General features: G+C 51.8%; 1 protein-coding gene across 2 annotated transcripts in view; it reads left to right on the top strand.

Moving 5' to 3' along the window:
* Positions 1 to 3,899: 3,899 nt before the first annotated feature.
* The window catches only part of FGD2 (FYVE, RhoGEF and PH domain containing 2), a 23,568-nt gene continuing 16,331 nt past the window's right edge, over positions 3,900 to 11,136 (top strand). The window contains exons 1-4 of one of the 2 annotated variants that reach the window (XM_011945313.1): positions 3,900 to 4,138; positions 7,078 to 7,309; positions 9,239 to 9,313; positions 9,979 to 10,127. In XM_011945313.1, the coding sequence (XP_011800703.1) occupies positions 4,071 to 4,138; positions 7,078 to 7,309; positions 9,239 to 9,313; positions 9,979 to 10,127 (524 nt within the window). In that variant the 5' untranslated portion in view covers positions 3,900 to 4,070. Of the gene's footprint in view, positions 4,139 to 7,077; positions 7,320 to 9,238; positions 9,314 to 9,978; positions 10,128 to 11,136 lie in introns of both variants that reach the window. The other variant, XM_011945312.1, reaches the window with a different exon arrangement.

The raw sequence follows: 11,136 nt of genomic DNA, 5'->3' as shown, positions 1-11,136 counted from the left end.
GCTGTGGCTCAGCTTAGCTCAGCCATAGTACCCAGCAGGTCTGGATCCCAATGCAGATTGGGTGTGTGTAGGGAAGAAGTAGCTGAGAGTGTCAACCAGGAGGATCTTGATGGCTGCCCAGTGAGTTTGGGATGCCTTCAGTGCAATAATGGTGCTGGCTTTAGAGAGTTGTGTGTTGAGTTGGAAGCAAAAGTAGGCATCTACCTGGTGATATCCTGAAGGTGTTGGACATATCCGCTGGGTAGAAGGGCAGGAAAAGGTACCAGTGGGACCTCCAGGGTAAATTCTGAATTGAGTGGGAGGTGTGTGTGAATGAGGAGACCAGAAGGCCGCAGTTGAGCCTCAGGTGATGCCTGCAGGCACAGGCAGAAAGGCCGGCAGACTGTGAGGGGCCCAAGTCAGAGTGGCAGGGGACAGGGGAGGCAGACCCCTGGATGAGGAGGGAAGGTTGTTTTGGGGGTGTAGACATCTTGGCCTCTTTCTCCTGGATGGAAGCAGCTCTGATGGTGCCTGTGCCATTTTCAGGGTTGGGGTATTAGAGGCCTCTTGAGGGCCCACCTACCCACCCTCCAGCTCCCATGGGAGGGGCAGGTCCCATTGTTCAGGCTCTAAGCACTGGCAGCTGAGGGGTGAGACAATCCTCTGAGGCTTGGGGGGTGATGTCTGTCCATTCCACACACCTTCTGAGACCCCCCTGTATGCAGGAAGGGCGCTAGGGTTGGGGACCCCCCAGGAAGTGCACATGCTAAGGTATGCCCACTTGGAGGGAGCAAGCCAGTCAGTGAGCAGACAGACTGGTGGGAGGCAGAGGAGGAAACCCGGGAGAGGAACATCAGGGAGGGAGGCATCCCCAGGCCAGGGATGTGGCATTTAAGGGTAGTTCTGACCGAGCCTCTAGACCTAACCACCGTCGACAAGAAATCCAGGCTATGGCGCTGCACTGGGCAAAGTCCTGGCTGTGGGATCTATAGGACAAACAAACCAGTGTCCCCTCCACTATACTGTGTGGGAAAACAGAGAGAACCAGGGAAATCTGTGGATGAAAGGTGAATTCATCCATGTGACAGCTCAGGGAATGTGTGGACCTTATTTGGATTCTGATTTTTTTTTAATTTAACATTTATGAGGAATTGGCACATGGAATGTTTCCTGGATATTTAATTATATTGAGGAATTACTGCTAAATATTTCTTGGGGCATGATAATGGTAATATTATTTCATAAGTATATACACATGGCTATAACATGTAAAACATGTATGTCTGTATAAAACAATATTACTATTATGCAGGTGTATATATGCATATACATTTATGTGTGTGTATATTTAGTTATTTAAAGGGTTCTTGGCTGGGCACGGTGGCTTACGCCTGTAATCCCACTACTTTGGGAGGCCAAGGCGGGTGGATCACCTGAGGTTGGGAGTTTGAGACCAGCCTGGCCAACACGGTGAAACTCCTTCTCTACTAAAAATACAAAAATTAGCTGGGTGTGGTGGCTCACGCCTGTAGTCCTCAGGAGGCTGGGGCAAGAGAATCACTTGAACCCCGGGGGGGGCGAAGGTTGCAGTGAGCCAAGATCGCGCCGCTGCACTCCAGCCTGGCAACAGAGCAAGACTCAGTCTCAGAAAAAAAAGAGTTCTTATCTTTTAGAAACACACTAAAATGTTTATGGGTAATGTCATCTGACATCTGGGATTTTCTTCAAAATGACATGAAAAGGCAGAGTCGATGTGACTGCAGCAGGGACAGGGGACTGGCTATGAGTTGAGGTTTATATGGTCTGGATTAGGGGTTCATGGGATGCATTATACAATTCTGTCTAGTTTTGCATATGTTCTAAATTCTCCATAATAAAAAGTAAAAAATAAAAACAGACGATTAGTGAGACTTAGGGTTTGGGGCAGGAGCCCGGCATCTGGTGGGAGAAACCACTCAGGCAAAGCTCAGGGTGAGGGCGACTGTTGGGCGTGTGAGGCCCCAGGGGTTCACAGTTGCTGGAGCGCGAAGCTGTGCCAGAGCTTCATGTACCAAGAACACCGAGGCTCAGGCCCTGCACTCCAGGACAAAGACCAGGCTCAGTGGAGAGCTCTGGCTGGACCAGAGCCCAGTGGGAGGGCCCTGAATGGACTGTGGGGCTTGAAGGAGGGGAACAGAGGCAGCGATCATTTGTTCTGTAAAGGCGGGGAGACCAGGTGGTACAGGAGGCCTCAGGCAAAGACAACCCAATGTCCTAGGAGCAGGGAGGCCTGGGGATGGAGCAGCAAGAACATGGTCATCCAGGCTCCCAATTAACCTTTGCTGGAACTGTAGGACACCCACCTTTGCTTTGGAAATCCAGCTTCTCTTGTATTCTTCCTGGGTGACCTTGGGCAAGTTACTTAACCTCTCTGATTCTGTTTCTTCCCATGTAAAGTGGGGATAAGAAAGGAGACCACTACTACTCCTGCCGCCCTCCTTCCCCCACCTCGCCTAGTTCACAAGACAGGAGGAGAGAGAAAGCAAAACGTTGGAAAAAAACAAAAGTAAGATAAATAGCTAGACAACTTTGGCACCACCACCTGGCCCTAGGAGTTTAAAAAAAAGTAATAATAATAACATCAACCCCTGACCTAAACTACTTGTGTTATCTGCAAATTCCAGACACTGTATGAAAAAAGCATTGTAAAACTTTTTGTTCTGTTAGCTGAGGCATGTAGCCCCCAGTCACGTTTCCCACGCTTGCTTGATTTATCACGGCCCTTTCACGTGGACCCCTTAAAATTGTAAGCCTTTAAAAAGGCCAAGAATTTCTTTTTCAGGGAACTCAGCTCTTAAGATGCGAATCTGCCGACGCTCCCGGCTGAAGAAACTACTTCCTTCTTTAATCCGGTGTCTGAAGAGTTTTGTCTGCGGCTCGTCCTGCTATAGGGATAGGAATAGTACCTACCTCTTGAAGTCGTTATTGGATTAAACAAGAAAATACTCATAAAGCACAAAAAAGAGTGCATGTTAGCTATTATTATCCTCTGAGTTTCAGGGAGGAAACTGCCCTCCCTTGGGGTAACGAGGTGATGACAGCAACAACTAAAATGAGAGAACCCCAGTGGGGAGGTGGGAACATCACAGTACTCCCTGCCACCCTTACCAGGTTTGTGATTATTTTAAATAAAAGAAGCTGTTTCCTGGCCAGGCACGGTGGCTCACGTCTGTAATCCCAGCACTTTGGGAGGCCGAGGCAGAAGGATCACCTGAGGTCAGGAGTTCAAGGCCAGCCTGACCAACATGGTGAAACCCTGTCTCTACTAAAAATATAAAAAATTAGCCAGACATGGTGGTGGGCGCCTGTGATCCCAGCTACTTGGGAGGTTGAGGCAGGAGAATAGCTTGAACCCGGGAGGCAGAAGCTGCAGTGAGCCGAGATCCCACCACTGCACTCCGTCTCTAAAGAATAAAAAAGACACTGTTTCCTTACAGCTGTGAGCAGGGGCAGATGCAGAAAAGGTGCTGAGAAAGAGATCAAGTAAAAGCCACTGGACCCCCGAGGGAGAAAGTGTGGTTGGCTGGAACCACTAGGCCAAGAAACCAGCCGAGGGTCTGGCTCCAGGTGGACTTCTTTTTTTTTTAGAGACGGTGTCTTACTATATTGCCCAGGTTGGTCTTGAACTCCTGGGCTCAAGCAATTCTCCTGCTTCGGCCTTCCAAAGCACTGGAATTACAGGTGCGAACCACTGCACCAGCCCAGACTGGGCTCCAGAAACTATCTCTGGGCCCTGTTGCCACCTCTTAGGTGGCTTCTGGAACTGGGGTCTACAGGCGTGAAAGGTCAGCCCCCATGAGGGAGAGGTGGGGCCCGAGTAGGCTCCTCCCACTGCGGGAGCGCTGGCTTTTCCCCTGCAGGGTGGCTCTGGGACCACTTCCTCTTTCTTCACTCTGAAGCCAAGAGCAGACCTGCTGAGCCTCAAGAAAGATGAGAACAGATTCACAGGTGATTTAGCCTGTCTGTCCCAGGCCAAGGTGGCTGCATGTGCTAGCTGGAGGCCTCTCTCTCTGCTTCAAGGGTAGCTGAGATCCACCCCAGAAACCGGCAGGATGAAGGAGGCAAGTGAGGAGAAGCTGGAGTCTGTGTCCAACCTGGTCACTGTGTTGGAGAATAGCAGGTATGGGCGGCTGGGGTGGGAGGGTCACCATGGTGGGCTGGCAGCCACCCTCCAACCTTTCTGGCAGCTCTCTCCCTGGGCCCTGCCCTGGACCCTCCTCCTGCTGGGGCAGCCCCACGTTCCTCCGTCACGGATTCCTTGGAGCATGGGAGAGTGTCGGTGGGACACCAGGAGCCAGGCAGGTGTGAGAGTGCCAGTATGTATTGGGAGAGTCCAGACAGGCGTGGTTACGAGCAAGCACGGGCAGATCAAAGCCCGTGTGTGGGCACAGGACCTCACCCAGTGCCTGCCAGCACCTCGCAGAAAAAGTAGCTATTCACCAAGTATTCACTCCCTATGATTAGGATAATCATATAATTTGTCACTCAGCACACAATTGAAACTGAAAGTAAATGCCAATAAAATGTGGTGGTTGCAGGGGAGGCATTACAGGTAAAGCTGGGACCATATGAGGCAAACCAGAATGTATGGGCAGCCTACTGATAGGGCACTCCCTACTCTAGGCTCATGTCCCTACTTATTTAATTTAATCATTGAGCCTAACAGGGGTAGATTGTATGTCTGTTCCCATCTTGTAGATGAGGAAATGGAGACACAGAGAAGTGGGGATGCCAAGTGCTTTCAGTTAAGTATCTGGGGCAATGCTGGGCTGTCTATCTGGAGGGAAAAGGCTGGGCCAAATGCGTGGAGTCATTAGTAGCCCTGGGAGCATGTGTGTTTGTGTGTGTGAGTGTGTGTGTGTGTGTGTTGTGTGTTACATGTGGCATCAATCCATTCTGCAGGCATTTCTTAAGCTCAGGACTGTGTTAGGGGCTATCCCAGGTAGGGTTTCCTGGATATAGATTCAGACAGAGGTTTGCCACAGGTGGTTTATCAGGGAGGGCTTTGGGAACAACAGCTGTGGGTGTGAGGGAAGCAGGGCTGAGCAGGGGGAGATTCTGAACAGCAGTGCACCTGCCACAGAGGCCTCAGCCTGTCCCAGGGAGCTCTGGAGCTGGGATGCCTCTTGGTTGTTCCAACTGAGGCAGAGGGCTGCGTATTTGTATCTCCATGTGAACTGGACAAGACACTCTGGGTGAGGCAGCTCTCTCTTCCAGAGAGTGATTCCCAGAGAGGGACTCAGCCAATAAATTACCCGTCAGCCCCCAGCACTACCAGCAGCTGGTGGGGATAGTGTGGGGAGGCCTCACTCCTGAAGGAGGGACATGGGCGGCACAGGACAGCATCCTACAGGAACTGTAGAGGATGAAGAAGCGTTTCTGTATTTGGATGCTGAACTCATCCAATAACCATGATGCAAGGTCAATAGATGCAAGACAATAGATGTCCTAGGAATGACCCGGATGCTGTATTGAGGGCACTCATGGCAGGCAACGTTTTCTGTAGGCTTCAGGGTGGAGATGGCGTAGATGTAGACCTAGAAGTCTTCAACTTCCTGAGGGGGGTGATTCTCCCCTGCCTTTCCCGGGGTTTTTGCCCAGCTCGTCCTGTTCAGCACCAAGGACAGCTCTTGGGAGCCGCCTTCCTGGCCCACCACCCCCTTGGGTGTGGGTGGATGGCACCACCTCACTCAACATACTTGACGTGGACGAGGCACACTTGGGTGGAGCCCTTCAGCATGCTCTGCTCTGCCCAGGCGACACTCCTGCAGGAGAAGGCAGCCCTTAGACGGGAGTTAGGTCCCAGAGGGTGAGAGCCACTCCTTACAGAGTGAGGGGACCCATGCCAACTGCCTTGGCCTGGGCTTCCTTATGAGATCTCCAGCACCTCAGCTGATCTGAAACTGAGGGGTCTAAGAGGAAACAGAAACTGGCCAGGGGCACTAGAACAGAAATGCAGAACCCGAAACCACATGTAGAACAGAAAGCCTGAGAACCAGCAACGCCCATGAGCTGCAGACCCATAGGCTGAGGAACCAGGGACTGGGGTGCCAGGGAGGGGTGGAAGAGCCTTGGAGTAGCCACACAGTGCTAGGTCCCAATGCTCTCACTGCCACAAACCCAAATGTGTCACTTGGGGCAAGTCACTTTGACTCTGCGGACCTGTTTCTTCTTTACTCAAATGGGGAGGGGCAGGTTAGGGTGAAGGCTCAGGAAGCAGTTGCCTGATTTGAATCCCACCTCTGCCACTTCCGAGCCGCATGTTACTTATCCTGTCGAGACCTCAGTTTCCTTGACTGCAAAATATGGGTAATGAAAACCTTTCTCGTGGAGTTCTGGAGATTTCGCATTTGTTTGGCCTTCCATTTCCTGGCCTGTCTTTCTCATAAGGATGCCTGCCCTGTGCTGTCATCATGAGCTTTTCCACACTGAGGGCAATGCTGGGTATATTCAGCAAGGGTGGGCTCTGTTACCTAAAGAATTTGACTGGCTTGCAGAACCCAGTACACAGGGCAATAAAGGTGCCCTATGAAGGCCCATCCCTGGGAGAACAGAGAATCTGCAGCTGGGCTGGGTCTTCCTGTTTCTGTACATGTGGAGAGTGTTGATCCCATTAAAAAGCCCCAGCTTTTGCAGGCCTGCTCTCACTTTAGATTGTTCTGTGGCTCCCACCTTCCCTTGATGTATAGGTTACTGATGTGGAAACTGAAAACAGAGGTGAGGTCGAAAGGTGAGGATGATCCAGGGGGTACCGCTTAAAAACCCCTATATACAGAAAGGATTCCTGGACACTGTGGTTCCATTTTAAACAAGGAAGTATGTAGTTCCCCAGAAAATAAAATACAGTCCACCCTGACTCATTTTGAACACTGAGTTACCCCCAAGAATGTGTTGGGAGAGAAGTGAAAGTCTTACTTAGCATGTTCCCAAAGAAAGCCAGGCACCCAGGGTCCCCTGCACTGGAGATTTGCACCAGGCAACCACATCCACACCAGGGACTTGCTGCTGTTTTCCCTGATCTCCAGGGAGGAAACCCTCAGGTCTGTTTCTTCTCCTCAGGACTCCAGAAGCAGCACCCAGAGGCCACAGGCTAGAGGACGTGCATCACCACCCTGAGTGCAGGCCTCCCAAGTCCGCAGGACTATGGGAGAAGCTGAATGTCGAGGAGGCCATGGGGTCTGAGCCCAGGACAGTCAGCGGGAGGTACCTGAACTCCCTGAAGAACAAGCTGTCCAGCGGAGCCTGGAGGAAATCTTGCCAGCCTGTGACCCTCTCAGGATCGGGGACGCAGGTGCCTGAGGGCTGGGGTAGAGGTGTGGGGTGCTGTGGTGGGGAGCTCTCCCTGACCTCTCCTCCACATTCTTCCCTAGCCAGAGCCAGCTGTTCCCCAGGTGGGGGTCTTGTGTGACCAGAGGTCAGCTGGGAGCTAGATTTCCCCATGCTTAATGGTCTTTGATTCACTGACTGCCTGCTACGCACCGTGCTGGATCACTTCGCGAGTCCCTCGTGTAGGAGGCTTTTGGACAAGGAAGTTGAAACACAGACAGTTTTAAGGAACTTATTCAAGGCCACACAGCTTGGAACAGTCTCCAGCTTGTGAACCTGATACTCTTCTCAGGTGGGACCTCAGTTTACCCACTGGAGGAGACAACAATCTCAACCTAGAAATAGAGGTCTGAGTGTGAATTGTCCCGCCCTTAGACTAAAGCCCGGTCTGATTTCTTCTGTGGCTTGCAGTTTTCTCATCTGTAGAGTTCAAGGGTTGACATGCAAATACTGTGCACCCAAATTCCCTGGAGTCACATCCCAGCACTTCTGCTTACTAACTGTGTGTCCTTGGGCAAGTCACTTGAGTCTCTTTGTGCCAGTTTCCTCATTTGTAAAATCGGGATGGTGGTTATAGTGATGTGTCCTGGTTTTCAATCGCTGCTGAACAAACCTCTCAAAAATGTAGCAGCTGGCTGGGCACAGTAGCTCATGCCTGTAGTGCCAGCACTTTGGAAGGCCAAGGTGGGTGGATCACCTGAGGTCAGTAGTTCAAGACCAGCCTGGCCAACACAGGGAAACCCTGTCTCAACTAAAAATACAAAAATTAGTCAGGCGTGGTGGCGGGTGCCTGTAATCCCAGCTACTCAGGAGGCTGACACAGGAGAATCACTTGAATCCAGGAGGTGGAGATTGCAGTGAGCTGAGATCATGCCATTGCACTCCAGCCTGGGTGACAGAGCAAGACTCTGTCTCAAAAACAGAAAACAAAACAAAACAAAAAACAGAAAAAACATAGGGGCTGAGTGTAACTGTTTATTATTTCTCACATTTTGTGAGTTGCCTGGGATGCTGCCAGGAGGTTTTCTGCTGGCCTCACTTGGGGGTCTGTATGATTCTACTTGGGCTGCCGTAACAAAATACCTTAGACTTCAACACCAGACATTTATTTTCTCACAGTTCTGGAGGCTGGAAGGCCAAGTTCAAGGTGCCAGCAGGTTTGATTTCTGGGGAGGTCTCTGTTCTTGGCTTGAAGACGGCCACTTTTTCAGTGTGTCCTTACACGGCCATTTCTTTGTCATCCCTGGTGTGCCTTCCTCTTCTGACATTAATCCTACCAGTTTAGTTCCCTACTCTTATCATCCCATTTAACCTCAATTACCTCATTCAAGGCCTCATCTCCAAATACACTTACATTGGGGGTTAGGGCTTCAACACAGGAATTTGGTTGGGGGACACAGTTTAGTTCCTAACAGGGTCTCTCAAGTAGCTGCAGTCAGAGGGTGGCTGAGGCTGGAATGCCCAAGACAGCTCGGCTTGCAAGTCTGGCATCTGGGCAAGGACAGCCGGAAGACTGGGCTCAGCTGGGATGCTGGCAGGGCTGGGCTCTTTCTCCTTGTGTTCTCCAGGCCTCTCCTCTCCACCTGGCCTGTCCATGAGGTCTCCCTATCAGAAGTGCCAGACCCCTTGATGTAGTGTTCACAGCTCCTAAGACAGCACAGGTGGAAGCTTCCAGGCCTCTTAAGGCTAAGGCTGAGGACTGGCACAGCCTTACTCAGCTGCATTCTCTGTGAAAGCCATCCCAGGGCCGGCCCAGACCCACTGCGGGAGGGCATGAATCCCGGGAGGTATGCTTCACTGCAGCAACTTTGGAGACTGAACTGAGGTCCTCATCAGAGGAGACCAAAGCTGTCTTTCCCCTTTTTCTTCTTTCCTCCCCTCCAATCATCCGCAGGAGCCAGAGAAGATCGTCCAGGAGCTGCTGGAGACAGAGCAGGCCTATGTGGCGCGCCTCCACCTGCTAGACCAGGCCAGTGGCCAGGATACCCCCATCCAGAGCCCCAGCCCTGGGTCTCCTCACTCGACTGCTTCTCAGCCTTCCCACTCCGCTCACCAGAGCTGAGTCGGGACTCCTGGCTAAGGCTTCCAGGAAGCCTTAGCCCTTCAACCTCAACGATTGGGGTTGGGGTAGAATCAGGAGGTCTTGTTAACAGCATTCCCTATTCTGCCCGTGGTGCCCAGGCTGGCCCCTGTATAGCAGAGAACACACCAGCTGGCCCTTGCAGGCCTGCACAGTATCCTCATCTGTCATCTCAATGCCCACAACCTCACAACGACCTTACCTTTTTTCATAGTTTTTAAGGACCCCTAAGGCTAGAGGGTTATTCATCGTCGCAGGGAGCTCTATTCTGATGAAGTCCAAGACCTCCATAGACCCAAGTTGGGCCTGTTTATGGCATTCATCAGCTTCCAGTCTTTGGCCAAGTCCCTGCATCTCTAGGCTTTCCCTTGCCCATCTGTAAAATGGCCAGAACACAACCTCCCCTGCCTTCTCTTCCTGGGGTTGCTGTGAGGATGTCGGGAGATCAGGAAGGTGGAAGCATGCAGTAGGCTGGGTGGGACCCTAGTTCCCCCGGGCTGGTGTGTGGGTGGCTCCCTGTCACTGCAGTGAGTGACCAGTGGTGGCGGCTACAGGTGTTTTTCCAGGAGCTGCTGAGGGCAGCCCGCAGGAGCAAGGCCTTCCCCGAGGACGTGGTCAGGGTCATCTTCTCCAACATCTCCTCCATCTATCAGTTCCATTCTCAGTTCTTCCTCCCAGAGCTGCAGCGGCGCCTGGATGACTGGTGAGGTCCTGTGGGAGCCCCTGAGGTCTCAGATCACAGCCCTGGCCAGGTGGAGGTGGGGAGAGCCCCTAGGGCACTGGGTTCAGCCTCCTAGGGCCAGGCCCTTGTTGTGTGGCCGTGACAGTCTCCTCCCCAGGGCCTGGTCTGTCTGCACAGTGAGGGGCTTGGGTGAATGCGCCCTGAGAGGCTGTATGTGTGCAGATTGCTTCCTGGGGAAAGGGGTGGATCAGGACCTGGCCAAGTCAAGTGACCAAGTGACTTTGGGAACAGTGAAAATAGCCAGTGCTAACTGAGGGCTTCCTACAGGCCTGGCCTTGGGCTTTCCACCTATTAACTCACTCAATCTTCATATCAGCCTGCTGTGTGATGATGGCATCATGGTTGTGCAAGAAACCCTCTTGTTTTCAGAGATGGCTACTAAAGATTTCTTAAAACATTTATAATAAACTCTTTTTTTTTTTAAGAAAAGAATAGCCGGGTTTAGTGGCTCACGCCTGTAATCCCAACACTTTGGGAGGGCAAGGAGGGTGGATCACTTGGGCTCAAGAGTTTGAGACCAGTCTGGGCAACATGGTAAAACCCCATCTCTACCAAAAATACAAAACTTAACCAGGCGTGGTAGCAGACACCTGTAGTCCCAGCTGCTCGGGAGGCTAAGGTTGGAGGATTGCTAGAGCCCAGAGTGTCAAGGCTGCAGTGAGCCATGATCGTGCCACTGCACTCCAGTCTGGGTGACAAAGAGAGACCCTGACTTTAAAAAAGAAAAGAAAAGAAAAGAAAAGGCCGGGCATGGTGGCTCACACCTATAATCCCAGCACTTTGGGTGGCTGAGGTGGGTAGATCACTTGAGGTCAGGAATTCGAGACCAGTCTGGTCAACATGGTGAAACCTTGTCTCTACTGAAAATACAAAAAATTAGCTGGGCACTTTGGCATGTGCCTGTAGTCCTAGCTGCTGGGGAGGCTGAGGCAGGAGAATCACTTGAACCCAGGAGACGGAGGTTGCAGTG

Source organism: Colobus angolensis, unplaced genomic scaffold (assembly GCF_000951035.1).
Source record: "Colobus angolensis palliatus isolate OR3802 unplaced genomic scaffold, Cang.pa_1.0 Scaffold24, whole genome shotgun sequence".
In the NCBI taxonomy this organism is placed as follows: domain Eukaryota; kingdom Metazoa; phylum Chordata; class Mammalia; order Primates; family Cercopithecidae; genus Colobus; species Colobus angolensis.
The sequence above is the reverse complement of the archived record's forward strand: the minus strand, read 5'-3'. Positions and strand labels throughout refer to the sequence as shown.